Genomic DNA, 23,864 nt, shown 5'->3' with positions numbered 1-23,864 from the left:
GAGCAGAGACAGTCCTTGTACATAGCCTTCACTGACCTGATGAAGGCCTCTGACCTCATCAGCCAAAAAGGACTCTTCTCACTGTTCAACAAGACAGGATGCCCACCTAAGTTTCACAAGATGATTGGGTCTTTCCACAAAAACATGAATGGCACTGCCCAGTATGATGGCTTGTCCTCAGACACCTTCCTTATAGAGAAGTGAAACAGACCTGTGTTCTAGTCACAACTCTCTTTGACATATTCTTTTCGGTGCTATCATATGCTTTCAGCTCAACTGAAGACAGTGTGTACTTTCATTTGAGGAGCAATGGGGGTCATAGAATCATAGAGTTGGAAGAGACCACAAGGGCCATCGAGTCCAACCCCCCTGCCAAGCAGGAAACACCATCAGAGCACTCCTGACATATGGTTGTCAAGCCTCTGTTCAACCTGATATGTCTCCATACCAAGGCAAAAGTGTGGTGGGTCCTTATTTGAGAGATGTTGCTTGCAGGTGACATAGACTTGACAGTGCACTTCAAGGAAGCTCTAGAGAGATTCATCAAATCATTTTGCCCAAGCCTGCAAGGAGTTCAGCTTTACTACCAGCCTGACAAAGACCAAAATCCTGGGTCAGGACGCTACCAGCACTCCACACATCAGCCTTGGTGGCCACACCCTTGAGGTGGCAGATGATTTTGTCTTCCTGTGTTCCACCATAACTAGCAACCTCTCCATTGATGTTGAGCTGGACAAGTGTATTAGTAAGGCAGTAACCACAGTATCTGGTCTCTCCAAAAGTACATGGGAGAATGTGATGCTAACATCCAAGATGACGGTCTATCAGGCTTGCACGTTGAGTTTGCTGCTTTATGGAAGTGAGTTGTAGGCAACTTACAACTGCCAGGAATGATGCTTCAATGTCTTCCACATGTGCTGCATAAGGATGATTTTGGGCATCATATCTCAGGACAATCAATCAAAATGTTTATTCGGCTTTACGCCCATCATTATCTCAGGACAGAGTCTCAATCAAAGATGTGCCCTCCCAAGTCTACATTCCCATCATGTTCACACTCCTAACCCAGTAGTGTCTACAATGGCTTGGTCATGTCCACAGAATGGAAGATGGCAGTATCCCCAAGGGTGTGTTCTACAGGGAACTGGCTTCAGGCACCAGGCCCATTGGCAGACCAACTCTGCAAGATGTCTGCATATGTGACATGAAGGCCAGCAACATGAATCCTTCCATGAGGGAATCACTTGCAGACAATTGTAGTACCTGGAGACAAACAGTTAGGTCATGCATCCATAGCGGTGACCAAAAGAGGAATGACTGGGAGAAGCACAGAGAGAAGAAATGCCATAGTGCAGGAGCAGCTGCACAACCAGCTGCTTACATCTGCCCCAGCTGCAACAAAATTTCTCTCTCCCGGATCGGTCTCTATAGCCCAGCAGATGCTGTAACCTTCCAGCAGTCTGACTTCACCCCCAAAAGATACACTACTCCATTGTCTCATGGATGCCATGTTGATGGATGCCAACAACCAACAATAATATTCAGTTTTAATTGATTTTGTCATGCTTTGTGAAGCAGAGCAGAATACTCACAAAAAAACTAAATATCATTTAGTAAGATATAAGTATCACCTGAGATAGATATTGCCTGAGAAAACAAAAGCTTATCAAGGATAGCAATGTGTAGTCCTTGGGTGGCATCCCATAGCTGGGATGCTACAAAAAATTAGAAAATACTCTTTCCCTGATTGTCACTCACTTAATTTCTGACTGTAAGGACACCTAGAGAAGGGTGCCATCATATCTTAACAACCAAGCAGGTTGATCCGTGAGAAGGAAATCCTTATGGTATGTACGTCCAAACCTCTATAGGGCTTAAAACTAAAACAAACAAATTGGCATCTTAAAGCGGCTTTGGAATGAACTGGTAGCCAGGGAAGATACCGTAGATTCCGGTGTATTAGACGACTTTTGAACCCCGGAAAATCTTCTCTAAAGTTGGGGGTTGTCTTATATGCCGGGTATGGTTGTGGCAGGTGGCGGCGGCGGCTGGCTTGGAACGGTGACGGGCAGAAGGATGCTAAGAGCCACCTCCCGAAGCAGCAGCAACCACGACATCCTCCCCTTCGCACAGTGAGGTGGTGCACGGCTTCAGCCGGGGCTCACTCACCCTGCCACCATGGGGACCACCGGATAGCAGGCAGCTGGTGCCGAACCCCTACAGCCTAAAGGCGGGAGTTGTTTGTTGCCCATTCCTGGGCATTCCCTAACTTTGTGCCTTCTCTCCTCTCTCCATGCTGGCATGATCGTTGCTGCCAGCTCCTGACCCCTGCGCTGCGCCCATGGAGTCTTCCTCTTCCATCTCTGCCCGCCTCCCGCTCGTCCTTACCCTTCGCTCGCCTCCAGGGTGGCAGAGGACGCAGAGAGCTCTGCCGCCCCCTCGCCCGCCATGCCCGCTGCAGGCTACACTGCTGCAAAGCAGGCTGCAATGGCTCAGCAGGAGCAGGGAGGGAAGGAAGAACGGGCGGGGGGTGGAGGAGGCGGCGCTTGGCGGGCAGCGAAACTCTATAATTTAACAGCAAAAGTTGGGGGGTCGTCTTATATGCCCAGTCGCCTAATACGGCGGAATCTACGGTATTTCAAAATTGGCAAGTGGTGGTAGTTGGTATTTCAGTCTAATAGGAAATACTTCATGCCACTGTTAAGACGACAGTGCACATGCTTAAGGACAGATAACATTAGCAATAAACAAATATCACTATCTATTCCACTCTTTATCGACAAATACAACAATCAGTGAATATTGCAAGTTAAGGAACAGTTATAATATTGTCAAAGTTTGTAAAAGCCAAAATTTAGAATACAAATTTATCTAGGAACACAGAAAGCTGTCTTATACTGAGTCAATCTAGCTGGTCCATCTATCCCAGTATTGTCTATAGTGACAGGCAGCAGCTCTCCAGGGTTTCAGATAGAGGACACTCCCAGCCCCAGCTGGAGATGCCAGCGATTGAACCTGGGGCCTTTTGTATGCAGAGCGGATGCTCTACCACTGAGCTACTGGAATAGTCAAATATATTATGAAAGAATATGATTTCCCTAAAAGGTCTATTACAAGATGCAACAATGGAAGGAGGGAAGAAAAAGCCCCCTGGCAAGCAATCAGTTCAGAACTCTAACAAGGAGGAGGAACGACTGAATGGTGAGGGGAAGTCATCTGGTAAGAGTGATCTATTTCTTTTTCAGCAGCTCACTGGACGGGAAGGTAAGAAACAAAGTAGGGTGTACTTTGGCAGTGGTGGCACTGCCCATTTTTTACTTAAGCCCAATCCACAGTAACTCCTATGGTAGCTGCTGACAGAAAAATGTTTTTTGATCCCTATACTATACTATGAAATCCCTGAGCTTGTGTGAACAAGTTAGGGAACTCCATAACCCAAACCGCTATAGTTTATGCAACAACGTTTAATGCATTTACTTTTGTCTTCCCGGCATCTATTTTCTTAACCTTTTTGGCTTCTGAGGAGGCAAAATGTTTTCTTCCCACAAGATTCTGTGTTAACCAATGATGCTTGTAAGTAGTGACCCTGTTTCAAATTAAGCTGAAATGGTATTGCCCGCCACCAGGAATTACTATTCCATCCAGTCATTTGTCCCCAATAAAATGCATTTATTTTTGTAAGAATTCTTAACAAACACATAACCAGAGCACACAGGAAGACCTGAGTTTGAATTTCTGCTTGGCTATAAAAGGCACCAAGAGATCTAGGTAAATCATTCTTTCTCAACCCAATCTAACAGTTGTGATAACAAGATCACTCTCATTTATGCAACTGAGTTCCTTGGTGAAAGGGCGAGATACAAATATAATGGGGGAAGGGAACAGGAATATAAGGGGAGCTCTGCTGGCTCACACCAAAGATCCACATAATCCACCCTATTTCCAACAATTGTTAGCTAGACTCTCGAGGAAGCATCAGAGAGGGCATGAATGCAAAAGTTCTCCTGCATCATTAAACACACAAACACACCATTGTATCATGAGGCCTCTGAACCCAGAACTATTTAGCAATCATAGCTAACAGATACTGATGCACCTGCTGACCATGAATTTATCTAATCCCTTCTAAGGCTTACAGGCCATCACCAAATCTTGTGACAGCAAATTCTATAACTATGCATTATATGAAGATGCAATTTTCTGTATCTACAATATCCTTTTTAAGATGAGGTGACTAGCACCACACAGAGTACAGTGGTACCTCGAGTTACATGCGCTTCAGGTTACAGACGCTTCAGGTTACAGACTCCGCTAACCCAGAAATATTACCTCGGGTTAAGAACTTTGCTTCAGGATGAGAACAGAAATCGTGCGGTGGCAGCGCAGCAGCAGCGGGAGGCCCCATTAGCTAAAGTGGTGCTTCAGGTTAAGAACAGTTTCAGGTTAAGAACGGACCTCCGGAACGAATTAAGTACTTAACCCAAGGTACCACTGTATTCCAAATGCAGCCACACTATAGATTTCTATCAATTCACTATAGTGGCTGCTTCATTTTCAGTCCCTTTCATAATAATCTCTGCTGCACATTGAGTTGATGACTAAATTGTGCTAATCCCCTCCGCATGGTGTTACTATCTCTTGTGCTCAGATACTTCAGTATACATGTGAACTGCACTGGCTCCCGGTGGAGTACAGAGTCAGGTTTAAGGTGCTGGTTTTGACCTTTAAAGCCCTATGCGGCCTAGGACCCATGTACCTATGGGACCGCCTCTCCAGGTATGCCCCACGGAAGACCTTAAATGACAACATTTTGGAGGTCCCAAGAGCTGTTCCGCCTGGCCTTTGGTTTGGACTCAGTCTGACCCTTATGTTTTTCCCTCCCCTTACAGTTTTGATCTATGGGCTACTTTAAAAATGAGGCTGCATTTTAAATTGCATTTTAACCTGTATTTTAAATTGGTTCCCCAATTTAATGATGATGATGATGATGATGATGATGATGATGATGATGATGGGATTTGTTTTTGTTCCAGTATTTATCACTTTACACTACCCTGATCTCTTCCTTACTGTCAGCTTCCCTACCTCCCAGTTATCACTTCTACCTGTCATTACATGCACAGATCTATTTCTAGCACTGCTTATAAGCCTACTGAGACTGCAATCATACATGCACTTATCAGGAAGTTCCACTAAACTAAATGGGAGTTACTTATCAAAGAATCATAGAATTGTAGAGTTGGAAGAGACCCCAGAGGTGATTGAGTCCAACCGCCTGCAGTGCAAGAATCTCAACTAAATCATACATGACAGGTGGATTTCTGTATAGCATTTCCATTTCTTCCCCTTAACACCAAATACAGACCAGAATATAATTTCCAAACAACAAATTAGGTTGAACAAAAGAATATTAACATCCTAAAGAGTAAAACAAAAGCTGTGCATTAAGCCAGTCTTCTTTTGTAATTCAGAAATTAGTAGTTATCAGGAAAGGAAAGCAAAAGCTCTGATGGTTATAAAATAAAATATTATGGCATTTGTTTGGATGAACAACAAACAGAAAATTATCTCCAAAAAAAATCTAATGAAATTACTTCCTTTCAATTTTTTAGAATGTCATAAAGTATACAAACAGCAGGAACCTTTCATTGTGTACATCACTAATAAGTCCACTTCATGGATAAACATATGGGTGGTATCTGACTAAAGCATACCAACAGAACCAGTGAAAGCAATAAAGTTACTTGTGACTAACTTAAGTCCATTGATGTCAGTGGGTCCATTCTTGAACATTATTTAGATACCACCCATGTTAAATTATCTCTGTGCATTTGTTCTTCAAAAGGAAGTCTCACTGAATTCAATGGGATGTTTTCCTAGGTAAGCATGCAAGTAATTGCAGCCTTCGGTCACACAGATAAGTGAAATACCGTACTGTTGGTTTATCTGAAGGAACATAATCAATGCTTCTATAGGGTGATGCCTGTTCCTGCACCAATCCAGGGGTTGTGGCAAAACACAAAAGAAAATGTGCACTTTATCATGACTTTGACTAGAGTTGGAACCTTTCCCCACACAAAGAATGGGGCTCCAAATGTTATTCAAAAACTATAAATGAAACATCACTAATCTCTGTCAATTGAGTATCTTCCATAATATTGGGGTCTTAAACTTTAAGGACAATAATGGTATGGCAAGTAGTATTTCTACTTTCTGCAGGCTTTTCTACCTTATTTTGAAATCCTTTATTTGAAAGTTGGTTTGGTCAATTCTAAAAGTGCTAAACATATAATGTTGGATCCTGTCTTTGATACTGCCAGTGGGACCCTCTCCTGAGCAGGGTTCTACTCAGGAGATGCTCCCACTGGTAGAAAGGGGGTGGGGAGATGCCTTTTGCTGATTTCGCCTTCTTCATGATGACCCCAGTGCCACTTCCCCAACTCAAAACAAAACAAATTCCTTCCAGTAGCACCTTAAAGACCAACTAAGTCAGTTCTTGGTATGAGCTTTCATACCAAGAACTGACTTAGTTGGTCTTTAAGGTGCTACTGGAAGGAATTTGTTTTGTTTTGACTATGGCAGACCAACACGGCTACCTATCTGTAACTTCCCCAACTGTTCCAGATGCCCAACCCCTGCCTTTTGGAGCACATTTTCAGCGAGCAGAAGTGGGCTGCAGTAGGAGGAGAAATCAGCCATGGAATCCCTGTATTGGATCAAAAACCTTTCATAGACAAAATAAAACTTTCCGTTCCTGGGAAGCAAAGTCTGGATTCATCCCACAGACAGTCACATCCATTAATTTCATGTAAGCTTTGAATAGTCATTTTCCACTTTTGAATGGGAAATAGTAGTTTGAACTACTAAGTGTTTTATTGCAATATGAAACACAAGCAATATTTTTTATCCTGCACATCATTACTACAAATTCAACTCTAGCTTCTTCGTGTGAAAACAAACAAATGAGAAACAGAAAAGAGAAAAAATGAGATAATTTCAACAAACCATACCTAGTAATAAGGACCGCATTATCATGGTGGGCAATTCCATTTTCTGGAATGGTGTTTCCATCACTTTGGTGAGAGAGAATGGATTTCTGCCACTTACAGAAGCTATCAAGGGACTTGTCTGCATGGTGATTTATCTCCAAGTTTGGCTGCAATACAACATGCATACCAGAAATGTTCCAAACAAATTACTAGGGTCAGTGGTTAAGACTTCTGAAGTCTAAATCTGATCTATAATTAGAAGCAGTGATTTCTAGGAATAATTTCTTCTTGCCAATTTTCATCTGTGTTAAATCTGGCCTACAAATTATTTTGTGCATATAGATCTCATAGATTTAATTTAAACTTCAATAATCGTTTTGTTAAAAGTAATATTACAGATTAGTTTCAAATGTTACCTTTTCCCCACAGACAGATTAGTTTCATGTGTGAAAATGTATTTAAATATTGAAGGCAGCCCTTACACTTTCAAAATACAAAAACAAAAAAACAAGCTGTGACAACTTTCTAGCATCCAAATATCCCATGTATGTCACACATTTTCATTAAATAAAAGTAGAAATCTTGAAAAACATTTCAAATTAATACCATTTAATTTCTAATTTTAAGATCATAAAATGTTTGCAGATGAGGTTTGATTATCAAATACTGTTTTTCTAAACAATTATTAGGTACATAATATTATTATACTTTGATTGTGTGATTTATATTTTAGGGGACTGATATTTATATCACAACTCATTCTTACCTGATCTTCTGTAAGAACAATTAAACGAGTCACAATAATATTCACAACGTTTCCTAGACTGGAATCACGGTAAAGTTTGGCAACCTGACCTCCAGAAAATAAGAAAAGACATAAAGTCAGACAAAAAAATTCTACAAATGTTTATTATTAACCAGTGCAGATTATTAACAGTACTACCTAAGTTACATCAAGTCTGACAAGCAAGAGAGAAGGGTATGGAGAATTTTTCCAGCTCTTACTCACTACTACCCCATCCACATCATAACCATTCCTGTAGCAAGCCCAATTCCATACCCAGTAAAAATGTTCTGCAAACTTGTTAAGTCAATGCTAGCCAAATGCCTGTTATTATAATAGTATATGGGCTCAAAAGGGTCAATATATTGCATTCTTCTGTTTCCAAGTGCAATTAATTACTTTTCCTATTAAGAATTAAGGCAACTATCCACTTCTAGAGGAGAATTTGTAAAGGGATACACTTATGAACACTGTTGATGTGGAAGCCTAACCTGCTCCTTGCCCCAAACCATTCCTTAGACTCTGACCCTGGGTTCTTTCTTCTCACTGACATGCTAGTATTCTATTTGCTGTATTTTTTATGTATGTGGAAGTACATTCAGTCTTATGAGTACATAACAATAAGCTGAAGTAGTACAGTCCACAGGTTTATGACCTCAGTGAGAACATGACTGGATTAAAATATGATAGAATGCTGGAAACTAGTTTTTATATGATTGAAAAATTGTAGTACAAAAGTCCTACCTTAAAACTAAAAGCAGAATCTTATTACCCACACTGAAGCTTCTGTGGCACACACAGAAGAACTGTAAAAGTTATGCTGGCATCTAGCTACATAGACTCCCTGCCCCCCATACCATTTCACCCAAATCAGATACACGTGGAATTAGGAATCTGAGCATTGCTTCAAATGTTCTTAATATTGTGCACCTGAATGCTCAGCCTCCCCCTCAACCTCCACACAGCAGCACCAATACCCAATTTTGAGCTACCCTAGCTCTAACAAAGGAAAAGCATTAGTTCCCATGACCCACCCCCAGAGGGAAACACGGAAGCAGAAGCAGCTTGCATTTTACCACTTGGAACTTGCTAGCTTGGGTGCCTACCTGCAAGTGAATTTACTTGATAGCAAGCACCTGTATGAGCCATTTCTAAGAAAAAGCTTGTTGGGGACGCAGTTCCTAATGCAATGTCACTCCACACCTTACTAGAAACATTGCAAGAGAAGTGAATAGTACACTTCCCAGTCATTAACCTGGAAAACACAGCTGGTACGAACACATTCTTAGGTTTGAAATTAACATCAACAATGCCCTCAATATTAAAATTACTTGTATCAACACGTAGAGGGATCAAACTTACAATATTCATGACACTCAAAATGTAATGTTCAATATCTTTGCGACCATGGTATCCCACCATCATTTTGTCTGCTACTACCAACGTCTCCACAAAACGTTCAGTGCTTATTGATCTCTTCAGTCGATGATGACTACTTAATGTGTGATTACTTGGAAGTAAAGTTGGAAAAGCAAGGGTATTGTTCAACCACCAAGGTTTACTGCTTCCTGTGAGGTCTTCTAGGAATCAAAACAATTAGTGACATCAAGTGGATTGCTATATTAACATCTTCATGTACATCTGTTTTATATTTATAGTCTCTTCAAAATTCTTCAAGAGTTTTTGTTGTAATGTGAGCACTATCTTTTAATAAACATTATACATCTTAATTTTTCCTTAGAAGATATCAGACAGCCTGCTTCAATACTAAAAGCTGTATTTGCACTAAGCCTTTTTGGATATTCTCTTTTACATTGTCACATATCGCTTCTACTAAAAGCGAGGAAGATTGCATGAACATACAAATTTATTTATCATTCACCAATGTGATGTCCACAATGAATTGCAGGACTTACACATGGTTAAACATGTGTTCACAGTCTGAGCAATCAGTGTATGGAAGCCCAAATTTTGCAGACCAGAATATGAGATTGACTGAAATTTTGAATATATTTCTAACCAATCACAAAGCAGGATACAAATAGGTTCTTGCTTCAAGGTGAATAAAAAGTAGAGCCATAGTAGAAGAAAAGAAAAATCTAATTTGATCATATAAGTATGCCCAAAGTTTCATATGGGCTCAAATATTCTGCTATGAATAAGTTTTATACTTCAGCTAAACCATAAGTTTATTATTTCATGCCTCCTCAAATTTGAACCAGAAATAAAAACACAAACGTGAATGCAAAAATTAGTATATATAAAATAGTGCATTTATAATATTAACTTATTTCTAATTTATTTATAATAGAGCCTTACCCCCACTGCACCCTGATTATTTTGTGAGAGCATCAGTACTGAAATAACTTTTATTGTGCTGTATCTGGAGAAACACAAGTAATAGTTGGGGGGGGTGACTCCTTGCCCCTCCCAATCTCCCTGAAAAGTATCTCTTGATTGGGGAATGCCCAAAATCTGGCAGAACCAGATTTGTGACTGTTCCCCTTTCTACTTGTGTTTCTCTGGATCCAACACATTGAAATGACCAACTGTTTTTACACCAGTTACAAAATGTCTCCAGCTTCATTGTTTATTAAATTGTTTAACTATTATTTACAGTGAAATAGGAATACCTTGAATCTTGTTGTGACAAATATTATACTACTGAGGAATTTCCTATACATTTTGATATATTTTAAGTTCTTATGATTAGATGAAAAATATTTGGAAACAATTACACTATCAGTAAAGGCATCAGGAAGTGTTATTTTAAGAACTATATTCTATGATGTAAAGGCAGTGTAGCATTTAGGTAAGCACATGGTTTTCATGGATAGCACAATGGGTCACCTCTTCCATTTACTCTGTTGCTTGGAGCCAGTTTCATCCCCTATACCATGGCAGCAGCAATCAGTGGCATTACTGCAGCAGAATTAAGAAAAAAGTCCAAGAGAGGCAGCCATATCTCTAAGTGTTCCAAACATTACACAAGAAGCAAATTGTAGGAAGAAATGCACTAGGAATATTAAGGGGCAGAAGAAGGCTGCGCATCTCCCCAAGAGGCCAAATTGGTTGCAGTGGCACATGCAGTACAGCAGGGATCACCAACATGGTGCTCACAGGCATACATGTCCCCAATGAGCCCTTCCACAGCATTTGCAGGGTCCCCTCCCCCACTACAATTAAGCTTGAAAGAAGCATTCTGTAGTAGCTAATTGGCCAGGTTGCAATGTGTGCTTGGTTGTAGGGTATGTGTGGTGCCCAGAAAAACATCTTCAGTTTGAAAATGTGCCCGTGAACCCAAAAGAGTTTGCAAGCCTTACAGTATGGCCATAACACAAGGGATTGTTCTCAGTCTTTGCCTTAAAGACACTGGGTCTCATGCAACACTGCAGCTCCACTGATGCAAGGCTCTTCAGGGTGCCCCATGGAACTTCCTCTTCCTACCCTGTCCCCTCCAGCCCCTACCCTGCACCCTCAAAATCAACTCGGGGGTTGGAATTGGGGTTGGGAGAGGAAACAAAATGCCATTGCAATGGCAGGAGCCCACAGGTGCAGCATTGCATAAAACCCAATATGTTCTAAATCCTAGCCTGGAAAAATAATATAAAATCATAAATGCCAAAGATAGATGGTTCCTTTGAAAGAAAACAGAAATTGTCTTGATATTTTATCAAAGAAAGGGAATGAACGCATTACTGTCATTGTAACTTATTTACCTGAGAGACCACAATGAGTATAATCATAGAAGAGTTGGTGGTACATTGCAGACTTTTTGTAAATAACATGAGGATGACCACTTTCGTAACTAAAATGATTGGAATTTTCGGATACATTTCTTAGAGGCTCAATAAAATACTCTTCATCTTCTGTAGCAATAACACCGTGCTTAATAGAAGGAAGAAAAAATAATGTATATAAGTTATCCGGCATCAAAAAGTACAAGGCCAAAGCCATTTCTGTAGAAAATATTTAATTTGCAGTTCGCAACTGGACTTAACTGTCAGGGGTCCTTTACCTTTACCTTTTAGGGATTAACAAGTCCTATTCCTATGCAGGAATTCAATTATAGCTTGCACAATGTACACTTAAGTCCATCTCTCAATGAATTTGATTCTACTAATTTCAGTCTCTTTCCAAAACACAGTATAAAAAATAATAATAATGATATCCAACTAATATGTACCCAGAATAGACCTCTGAAATCAGTGAACTTCAGCTAATTAACTCCATTTATTTCAGCGGATGTACTGTATGATTAGTTTAGCTGGCTATCATTCATATAATACTGAAGCTACAGGTGTTAAAAATATGCACAAATAAGAGTGCAATTCTACCTCAACTGTTGGTGATGAAGTTAGGATAAAGTAGACATGCCTGTGTGCTGGCCTCCATTTACAGGAGGCTCCTACTGCAGCGTTGGAAAGTGCAGCAGATGGAACACTACCACCAGTAGTTTTCCTACCAATAATAGCCAGCACAGCGCCCCAAAATGGCACATTACAAGGTGGGTGCACTATGGATGCACTGAATTGTCTTAAGAGAAGTGTGGTCTTCACCGCTGCACTAGTCTGGTGCTGGCAGAGCAGAAGAAAAAAGAATGGCACCCAACCTCTGCCCCTGCCAGCACAAGCCAGGAGATGCAATGGTTTGCCTTACTGCTCTCAGCCAAGTGTTAAGTTTTTTCTGCATGCTGTGTTTCCTGAATTTGTGAGTAGGCCCAGACTTAGTCATGCTTAGCACAGGTCCTCTGAAATTGATGGTAAAGGTAAAGAGACGCCTGACCATTAGGTCCAGTCATGGCTGACTCTGGGGTTGCGGCGCTCATCTCGCTTTATTGGCCGAGGGAGCTGGTGTACAACTTCCAGGTCATGTGGCCAGCATGACTAAGCCACTTCTGGCGAACCAGAGCAGCGCACAGAAACGCCGTTTACCTTCCCGCTGAAGCGGTACCTATTTATCTACTTGCACTTTGTCGCGCTTTCGAATTGCTAGGTTGGCAGGAGCAGGGGCCGAGCAATGGGAGCTCACCCCATCGCAGGGATTCGAACCCCTGATCTTTTGATCGGCAAGTCCTAGGCTCTGTGGTTTAACCCACAGCACCACCTGCATCCCAAAATTGGTGGTACTTAGTCCTAATTGATTTCAGGGGATCTAGACTAATCGTGTCAATGTTTGGCTCCAACCCTATATGTATACAAATAAGATTAAGAGTAAACCCTCACACATTTCTCTAAATAATATCCTTACGTGGAGACATGTTGTGCACACCTCCTTGGGGAAACATGCAGGAAATAATAACATTGCTGTTCTAACATATGTAATTAACATTTAAAGCTGCTCTCAATAAATATATTCATCTAGATTTATATAGTTGTGGTGACAAAGCAAGAAGTCTCAGTGCAAATTATGTAAAATTATAAAAACAAAAAGTCATGCTTGAATATAGTTATACTCATAATAATTACACCCAAACAAAATTGTTCCAGTCAAACCATTCGGAGTAAAACTTCAACCAATGACACACAGCTGTTGTAGTGGCACATATTGTAATACAAATGGTTAATATCACATTATGCACTAAAAAATACATTTTAAATTACAAGATTGAGTCAAAGCAATTATTATTGAAAGATTCTGTTTTTATCCAGATGCTGAAACCTAACACTACACACGACCTTCATGTAAGCAAAGACCAATAAAATGTATTCATGCTATTTATATTGCTCATAAAAACATTTTAAATACGAGCCACCAACTCTGAGCAGATTAGCAGATCATCAAAATGCAGGAAGAACTCCCACACAGTTTCCACAGTAAACTCATAATTAATCTAAACTTGCAATAATACCAAGAGAGACTTGCTATTTTGCAGTAAACAAAGCTGTTTACCTGTAAGCTGTGGTTCTTTGAGTGGATATTCAACAAAGACATATGGGAATGTACTATCACAGTCTATCACAGGCAAGATCTTCTGAATAAGTCCACAACATGAGTGTTTTTGACTTGCCCATGAACAGTAGATTCCCATATATGTGGAAAAGAAGTAGCGCCAGTGCCATCCCACTATGTTCTATTCACAGACAGTTGCAGATGGCATAAATAACAGAAAAGCCCCATGATAAGTTCATGACTTCTGCAGCTACTGTAGAAATGTGTGCGACTGCAGATAATACTTTGTGTAACTGCCTACCAGGAAAAATTGCAGGTAACTGGAAGGTCAGTCTGGTGCAATGAAACTTCTTTAGCTAAAGCAATAGTTCCCAAACTCCTCACCCTCACCCTCCCATGGAACATTTGAAAATAGCAGAGGCTTTTGGTGGACCAGTTAATGATTTTTCTGCCTGTTGTAGAAATTGTAATGTGCTGTGCTACAGGCTGTATGATTTTTTAATCTTATTTTTACAGACACGCCATGGGCCACCTGAATAAAGCTCACATACCAGTCTGGGAACCCCTGAGCTAAAGTAAGGGATAACAACACTGTATTCAAACTATTGAAGGTGGCAGATGGCCAGAAGTTCAAAAGGATTTCCCATCAAGGAAGTAAAAGAGTTGGGCTCCAATAAACAACTCTCATCTGTGAATGAGGGACTATGTTAACTAAACCTCTGAGAATGCTGATTATCCTAGCTTGTGTTGGAAGGTAAAATGAAGTCCAGAGCTTAAAGGTCTTTCCACCCCCGACTTATTAAAATATCTCAGGTTGTGTCTAGCCTCCCTGCTTAATCTAATACTTCCTGTCTATTCATTGACCATTAAAATCAACACTATTAGTAGAGAAAAACATTATAATATCTAATTTTGTTTCTAGCAAACAAGTATAAAATTCTGAATGGAATTATTTGCTTGATCCTACATTCATTTGCTAGCTTAGTAGCCTATAGGAAGCAGAACACAATATTATTTGATTCTGGTTTTCCAAACACTTTTCTTCTTTTGAGATCAAAAGTGGCAACAAGCATAGTCATCAAATTTGTCAAGCATTTTAAAAATTAACTGCAATTGTTAAATAATTTACTACAATGTAAAATTCCATTTACCGTATTGGCCCGAATATATGACGCATCCGCAAATAAGCCACACCTTTAAAATTCAAGGCTTATTTGCAGGTGCAGCCCACCTCCCAGCACTACTGCCCTGAACAGGGGGCGCGGGGGTGGCTGGCACGAGTGCTCGCTTTGAAGCGTGCCCACCTCCCAGCACACTCTCCCCAAGCCGGAGCTGACTGCCCCCTGCCCAGGGCAGTAGTGCTGAGAGGCGTGCGTGCAGCGTGGCTCGAAATCGAGCGCCAGCTTGGGAACACTACCATTCAGGGCAGTAGTGTCAGGAGGCGGGTGTGCAGCGCTCGGTTCCGAATATAAGCCACACTTTTACTTTCCAGTCGGAATTTGAGGGAAAAGTGTGGCTTATATTCGGGCCAATACAGTATTTCAATAGAACTTATTCAAAGGATGGCAGCTTTGAAAGTTCACCTTTTTCATATGTTTGAATGCTACAAACTTTTAAAATTGGCTTCCATGCCTCTAAATGTGGTTGTGGTATTATCATCATAATTACTATTACTATTACTACTACTACTACTACTACTACTACTACTACTACTACTACAGTGGTACCTCGGGATGCGAACGGGATCCGTTCCAGAGCCCGTTCGCATCCCGAACAGAAGACAAGACGCGACAGCATGTCTGTGCATGCGCAGGTTGCGTTTCACCGCTTCTGCGCATGACGTCATTTTGACCGTCTGCAAATGCGCAAGTAGGCGAAAACCTGGAAGTAACGCGCTCCGTTACTTCCAGGTCGCCGCGGAGCACAACCTAAAAGCGCTCAACCTGAAGCATATTTATCCCGAGGTATGACTGTACTGCTATTGCAAAGGGGAATGGAAAAGAAATGAACTGGCGAGTTCCCACCATCCTGCTCCCAGTGGTGGCACCTCTCCTCTCACTGTCACCACAGGGATGGGTCTCTGCAGAACTATTTTGCCCTTCAGAGGAGTTGAGAAGAAGCAATTACAGCTTCTTCTAACAAACAGTTATCTTTATTCCTTATTGATTTAATCAATTATTCCTTATTGATTTAATCAATCTATCAACTGCTTAATATAAAAAGGTTTTACAAAGTAAAAAAACCATAAAATAACAAAGCTAAAATGTAGAAATGTCAATAAAAATCCAGAATCCAAATACTAGAAAAACAATGAGCAGTGCAATGTTGATATTAAAAGTCAAGAAATGCCCAAACATTTCATTGTAACTTTCTTCTAAAAATCAGTGCTTATTTTTGTAACCATCTTATGTAAACTATTTTGGGAAGTCTATTTGATAAGCAGTATACAAATACCTTAAACAAACACTTTAATAAGTGAATGAGGACAAACTCATGAGAGACATCCAGCTCTACGTTGCTATTACCTAAAATATCTTCAGTAATAAATAAAATGACATTTTCCATGTCCTACTTGTATTCTTTATAACTTTATCAGCACTGCCATGCAGATTTTTTTTAAAAAAACCACACACTATTTGCCTATGCTGCCTTATGAGTGGAGAATATACAATTCCTCTCACATTCCAACTGTTCTCTCACTATGGTGAGATGTTATTTAATACAAATACAGGTTTCAGTTCACAGAGTGAAAAAATGAGGTTTACGTTTACAATCCTATGCACATCTACATAGGAGTTAGTTTTGTGGAAACATATATAGGATTATTCATCTCACCCTTATGCTAGACATAGGCCTAGCCTAAAAAAACCAAAAACTTGTACCATTTTTAATAGGCATCTGGGACAACTCCCTTTTTCCTATGCACTTCATGTCATGAGAAGGTACTATTCTTTGCTAACTACTGACTTTTAAAGATGACTTCATCTATTACATATATGTACCAATCAATGGCCTCCACATTCTCTTTCCAGACAATTCTCTGACAGCTTCTTGAAGCCTCCATTATGTGTAGTTAATACATTCTAGAACAGCCTACCAATAAAATAAAAAAATTCTAAAGTTGGTTATTCAAACTGTAATTTCTAGTTTCCACAGGATAAACCTGCTTCTATGTGTTGGAGGATGGGGGTGGGTGAGGGGCAAAATGACGTTAGCTTAGTCTTCTTTTGGTGAAACATTGTACTTTTCTCATTTGTTAAGAGCCATTATAGATTTTCTCCTTTATACCCTTTTCCCTTTGAAAAGTAAAATAGCCTCTCAATGTTTAAGTTCCCCACCCCAGCTTTTCAAGTGCTAAAAGTAATTTTAGTAGCAGTGGTGGGGAGTTCAGTAAATGAATTCCAAGGATTAATATTATCCTCACAATATGACAGTTAGCAGGTTTCAAATTCTCGCCCATCCCCCCACCTGCTTGAAGTACCCACTGTATGCAGGATGAAGGATTGGCAGTTACTGCCTCAAAGGCAGCTCTCATGTATTTACATTATGTAGAGTTCTGAGGGCCTGTTTATAAATATATATGAAGAGATATATAGGGTAGTTAATTTGTTTTTTAACAAAAAGGATGCATAGAGAGCCCATGTACCTCAGTTCAGGAAGGTCTACCTCAAGCTGAATGCTTCTCGTCTTCAAAAGTGGCAATTTTACTTAGCCCCTAAGATAGCTTTGGGTGACAAAGGATTGTGTGAGCATACTTTCCCCTTGGGATGCTAATGGATAAAAATGTACTATTTGTTTTTTGTTTTTCTAGCCACTCGCTCCCTTTTTTCATGCATGCACAGGCCACACACTAGTGAGACAAGAGGCCAGTTATACTCAATCTCACAGTATTAACCGCTGAAATCAAGCACACCAGGACTGTCTGTGGCTAGGAACACAACGAAATCTGAAGTAATGTACAGTGGTGCCCCGCAAGATGAACGCCTCGCAAGACGGAAAACCCGCTAGACGAAAGGGTTTTCCATTTTGGAGGCGCTTCGCAAAACAAATTTCCCTATGGGCTTGCTTCGCAAGACGAAAATGTCTTGCGAGTTCCTGTGGGTTTTTTCCCCTTTTTTCCCCTTTTCCTAAGCCCTAAGCCACTTATCAGCTGATCCGCTGATAAGCCGCTTATCAGCTGATCCGCTAAAAGCCGCTAAACCGCTAATAGCGCTAATCCGCTAAGCTGTCAATGGGCTTGCTTCGCAAGACGGAAAAACCGCTATATGAAGAGCCTCACGGAACGGATTAATTTCGTCTTGCGAGGCACCACTGTATAAATTTCAGCATCTCACTGTACCAGTTTTACAAAACAATCGTTTTAATTCATCTCTCGTACCTCAGAGACATGACAATATTAATAACCAAAGTCGGGATATTCACAATCAGCCAAAATAAATGAAAGGAATGAGAATCTAAGAGTAACCGGTAGCACTGTTTTAAAATAATTGGTTACAGAAAAATGCCTAAGGTCCAAAATGAAGATATATAGGTAGGAAGAGCTGTGAAAGCTCAGCCCTGTTTTAGTATTCCCCAGGAGGAAGCCCATGACCAATCTTCAAGCATTGTTCTTCATCCTTGACACCAGTGATCAAGAGAGTCAGGAGCTGAAGCTTCAAGCAGGCTACCAAAGAGGTGCCCTGCCCCTATGATATAGGACAACTCTAGTCAGGCACCTCCTAAAGCAGCGGTGGCCAAACTTGGCCCTCCAGCTGTTTTGGGACTACAACTCCCATAAACCCTAGCTAACAGGACCAGTGGTCAGTGATGATGGGAATTATAGTCCCAAAACAGCTGGAGGGCCAAGTTTGGCCACCACTGTCCTAAAGGGATGCTACCAGAGCTGGTCCCTCCTGTCAGTAAAGAGGCCCTCAGCTTAAGTCAGTTTCTGAGCTGGCTCCTCCAGCACCAATAATAATAATTATTTATTATTTCTACCCCACCCATCTGGCTGGGTTTACCTAGCCACTCTGGAAGTCTTTCAACAGAACATTAAAAACAGAATAAAACTTCAAACATTAAAAACTTCCCTAAACAGGGCTGCCTTCAGATGTCTTCTTAAAGTCGGATAGTTATTTATTTCTTTGGCATCTGATGGGAGGGCGTTCCACAGGGCAGGCGCCACTACCGAGAAGGCCCTCTTCCTGAATAATAATAATTTATTAATAATAATAATTTATTAGGCTCCAATTCAGTGGTAAAGATCATGTACTTCTGGGGGAAAGTGGTGGGACAAGCACTGGATGGGCCCTCAGTTCTTCAAAAGAAACAGTGTACCATTTCGCTTGCCTAGTATATGCCTGATGTGTGAGCTCTCTGGAACTGGCAGTCTTTAGAACTGGGCTGCAAGATCAGACTTTTTTTTATTTTTTATTTTTTATTTATTTTATTTATTTTTTTGCTTTCTCCTCTTCCCTTCCAAACTTAACTATAACAGATTATCCAGGTCCTGGTCTTTAAATAGTTCTGTAAGGACTGTAAATCACAGTCCGTTGATCCTGTTGTGAGGAGTTACTACCTGCTTGTGAGTAGTGATAGAGAAAGCTAAAGAAAGCTGACTGACCTTGCAGGCAAACAAGGGCCAATTCAGCAGACACATGCCCATTTCCAACACCGAGGAATTCCAATCACTAATCCTATTTCTAGAAAGTTAATGAGACCTTGTGACACCTAAGTGCAACTGATACCCAGTTATGGCTGGTGTCTCTATGTAGAATAGAATAGAGAAACAATTTCCACATATCATAGATGGTACACTTTAAGATTTACTACAGTAATGAATAGTGTGTTGGTTTCCAAACATGGTGTGCTCTTTCATAATTTTGTAACCGACTACTCTACAGTTATTTTTAGGCTTGAATTATAGTACAACTGTACATGTCTTTTTCCATATAAGACTTACTGCTAAAACAACCCAGAATCCAATCAACAGCTGGACAGCTTACAAAAGTACTGTGTAGGCTTGGACTGTACACCTTTTGCTATGATTTATCACAATTGATACTGCAATGGTTCCGCTTCCTCCATATTCTTCACATTTGTCAACCAAGAGGATTTTCTCCAACTGGTTAATCAGATGGGCTAACATCAGAAAATTGTACTTTTAAGTACTTAGTGTTTTCTTAAGAAGCTTAAACTATCCTACCCACTAAAAGATACACTTTTATTCCTGTTAAACTTATTTCATGTTATAATCATTATATAATCAAAAAGCCACTACAGTACCTGTGCTGGACAGTTGTCTAAATTAGATGTCACTGCAGATTTCTAAAACTGATTACAATTCCTGTCCACTAATTAGAAGTTGTTGTTTTTTGAATGGTATTTTCAACTATAGGTTTTTGTTTGTTTTATTTGCACATTGTATGCTTTTTGCTCATGCAATGCAGGCATTTCATAGGAACATAGGATGCTTGCCATACACTGAGTCAGTCCATCTAGTTCACTATTTTCTGCACTGACTGGTAGCAGCTCTCCAGGATTACAAACAGGAGTCTCTCCCAGGAGATGCTGAGTTTGGAACCCAGGGCCTCCTGTATACAAAACATATACTCTACCACTAAAATACGGCTTTCCCCAGAGTTTGTGGGATTATTGCATTTTCAGAGTACTGAAGCAGCAGTCTTCATGTTGTTCTTCCCCCAGAATTGCCAGAAAATCCCTTGCCATCTGTTCTGGGGTTTTCTCCAATGTTCCAGAGCAGATGGGGGGGGGGGGCATGGGGAGCACATGAGGAGAGGAGAGAGGGGAAGTTCTGTTGTGCAAGGGGAAGACCTTGTGCAAATGGAACAGCTATGTTGGATACCACTCTGCTTGCTTATTCCCTGTGACACCAGCAACAAATGAAGTGGTGTTACTGAGAAGCGTGGTTTAACTGAAATGTCTCAAAACTATGTGCCTATTTCAGCTTTGCTCTGGGCAATGAGTGCAATGCCAATGCACATAAATCAAAAGAAGCAGAGGTGGTTTAAAGCAGGCTTCCTCAACCTTGGCCCTCCAGATGTTTTTGGCCTACAACTCCCATGATCCCTAGCTAGCAGGACCAGTGGTCAGGGATGATGGGAATTGTAGTCTCAAAACATCTGGAGGGCCAAGGTTGAGGAAGCCTGGTTTAATCCAATCCTACTTTCATAGCAGCAGTCATGGATGATACTGAACCTTTGCATTATCTGCAACATAACTGCAAGCCTAATTAGTTCCCACAGCCATTGCCATATCTAATGCAAGCCTATCTCTAAGCCTCCATTTGGCCATTCATTAACAAAAGGGCTTGCTTCAGCGAGCATCTTCCTCCAGAACTGGATTAAATTTCCTAGAAGTTTCCAGCTTTCCCCACAGTGAACCCCTCAGTCATCTGGTGTGAGTTCTGATTAGCTATTGACTCTCTGTGACTGTCTTGCAACTATGCAACAAGACGACTATATTGGAAGGCCTGCTCACAGCTACTACCTGTGTCCTTTGTCATTTAATGACGCACCCAGCCCTGTCCTAATGGGATCACCCTTTGTGTAGAGCTAACATCCATCAGGAGCCTCTTCCCTATAGACAGCCCTCAAGCCCCCCTGTTCAAACATATGCCCATTATATGGCCATAATCCAAATAGTAGTAGTAGTAGTAGTAGTAGTAGTAATAATAATAATAATAATAATAATAATAATAATAATAATAATAGCGTGAACGGAGAGATGCTGTAAATTTAAAGACTCAAGAATACCAACATGCTAGAATACATAACGTGAACTTACCAGACCGTTGCAGTTGCTTAACGCTACTTTAGTTGTACCATGCTGGCCATGTAAATATCCCGTGTAATGACAGTTGTCTAAAAAGTCATGTTTCCACTGAGGCCCGTCTTTCCCCCAGTATTCTACTGTGAAGTGTTTGGAGACCAAATCTGTGTTGAGAGTCAGGTTTAAATGAAAGTGCTTGCCATAGGCAGAAAGTTTAAAAAATAATTTAGATACTGCCAGTTCTTGGTCATAATGTTCAGTACTCCTCTTCTTTCTCCTGGAGGGCTTAGTATTTTTCACAGTAAAGCTGAGGAAAGCTCCATTATGATCAACCCTTATTGGGATTGTTAGTTGGTAGTGTTCAAGGTAAGACAGGAATTCCTCTTTGAAACCGCATGGTAAATCAGTCCAAGAAATGGCCATAAAAGAGAAGAAAATATAACAAGACACAAGAAGGAGTAGTACATTATCCACATTTTGCCATATCCAAGCACCATCAAAATTCATGTTCATGTGAACATATTAATACACAAAATGACTTTACTAAAGAAAATACCCACTTTCTAACAGAAAAAAATATTAATCTGTTCTTAAAATATACATTCCACTCATCCATATTATGTTAGCTAAATGTCTGGCCTATTCCATGATTTGCCTATTTCATGATGTGCCATTTGAAAAATATAAGTAAATATCTACCTATCTATCAGCAATAGAAAAAATGATTAGTATGGAAAGAATCATGTTGTAAATGTCAAAGGGTACAGTTCAATACCAGTGAGCTCCACTAATTTTAAAAGAGCACAAGCTGGGTTAGTGCCCTGATTCAACAATCAGATAAGGATGCACAAGCTTCAGTCCATGCGCTCCCACTGCCAGAAAGGATTCCTATTTTAACTTGCATTGAAGAAGTCCTATACCGGCTGCTATTTCCATTTAAATTAATGGGAGAACTTGCACAAAGTGGTACTGAAGATATATATTGCAGTGCACACAGGCCCTAGATTTCAGCATGTAGATTTCACATTTTTAATGAACAGGCAAAAAGCAAGAACTTTATTTATTTTTTTGTTCTAAATAAATTACTTCAGTTACTTCAACAATATTTTAATTTGGTAATTTCTTTATTATGAAGTAATACATTAAAATACTGACTTTTCAATTTGCTAATGGAGTCTAATGTGTTAACAGCTATACACAATGCTTAAATAATAAAATAAAAAGCGTATATTCCAATTTTACTCCCACAGAGAATAACTAAAATGTTTACACCATAAATCCTTTGTGGTCTCTCACAATGAATATTAATATAAATGTTAAAGAAAACTAATTAACTGAAATAAGTGACAAAAGACGATAGCTTAAAAAGTTGGAACCCTACCTTGAGAACTATACGAAAGCCTGTTGTCACCGTGAAATTCTGACAAAACCATAATTAAGCACAAAATCCAGGTCAACATCTTCCACAAAATTTCCATAATTTAGAAGAAGTGGGCTACCTATGTGCTATAGCTTTAACTCCACTCCAGCATTGCACCATAACCAAGATTTATTATATTTCTTCAGGATTAGCTATTTGTGGTTCCACTTCTTGATAGGTGTTTTGGAATAATATACTTTTTTCTATGTCTGCAGACATTTTCAGTCCAAAAGTAATTAAAAAATAAGTCCTTCACATGTCAATGAGGAGTTAAAGTGAATAGCAAACAACTGTTGTCCATTTCTTTACCTGGAAAGCATAGATAACATTGAAAATCAGTTTCAGTCAATATTATTTTTTAAACAATTAATTAGACAGAATTTTCAACATCCTCAGACATCCAAATGCATGTCTTCTTTAGTTTTCATTTTGTATGGGTTGTACAAGGTGAGAGCCCATGAGGGAAGATAGCCAATGACAGGAAAAGGATCTATTTTTACCCTGAGGAGCTAAAGACCTCGGAGGTTCACTAGGCTATGCTCTAGAGCCGTTGAGGAGGTTAGTGAAGGTTCAGTCAGCAGAGCAGAACCTAACAACCACTATGCCAACCATTCCCAAACTCCTCAAAGGCCGAAGGATGCATCCTGATAAGTCCCTACTCTTCAGGAAGACTAGTGCATAGCTCCAGTCAGGAGATGCCAGCCACTGGCCAACAGCTCCCCTATCCAGCCATGTCCAAAATTGCTGGGTGCCTGGTGTTTGGGCAGAAGGATTCTTTTCCTTCCCATGGCAAGCAAGGCCAAGGCTGAATGACCCACTCTTGGAAGAAAGTTTCTGAGCATCAAGACTGTCACAGTAAATGTCATGCTCCTTCTAGAGCTTAGTCCTTCCAGGAGATGGAACTTAGGTCAGGGCCTCCTCAGAAGACAGCGAGGCCTAAATCAAGGAGGCTGAACAACTTCTGAGCAACCATGTGCAGCACACACCTGAGTATGAGGAGAAGGAAGGA

At 40.4% G+C, this 23,864-nt stretch overlaps 1 protein-coding gene across 16 annotated transcripts in view; it reads right to left on the bottom strand.

Moving 5' to 3' along the window:
• ADAMTS6 (ADAM metallopeptidase with thrombospondin type 1 motif 6) overlaps positions 1-23,864 on the bottom strand; it is a 123,650-nt gene that overhangs the window by 87,783 nt on the left and 12,003 nt on the right. For 6 of the 16 annotated variants that reach the window (XR_014161239.1, XM_081880711.1, XM_081880700.1 and 3 more), the window contains exons 2-6: positions 21,451-23,164; positions 11,493-11,661; positions 9,136-9,353; positions 7,756-7,839; positions 7,011-7,156 (exon numbers count right to left, since the gene is read on the bottom strand). Coding sequence is in view for 15 of the 16 variants with exons in the window: in XM_081880711.1 (XP_081736837.1) it covers positions 7,011-7,156; positions 7,756-7,839; positions 9,136-9,353; positions 11,493-11,661; positions 21,451-21,948 (1,115 nt within the window). In the remaining variant the exon portion in view is untranslated. The other 10 variants (XM_081880712.1, XM_081880713.1, XM_081880710.1 and 7 more) reach the window with 10 other exon arrangements.

The sequence above is a fragment of the Podarcis erhardii genome, assembly GCF_964252035.2.
Source record: "Podarcis erhardii genome assembly, chromosome: 11".
Classification (NCBI taxonomy): domain Eukaryota; kingdom Metazoa; phylum Chordata; class Lepidosauria; order Squamata; family Lacertidae; genus Podarcis; species Podarcis erhardii.
This window is presented reverse-complemented; position numbering and strand designations above follow the sequence as displayed.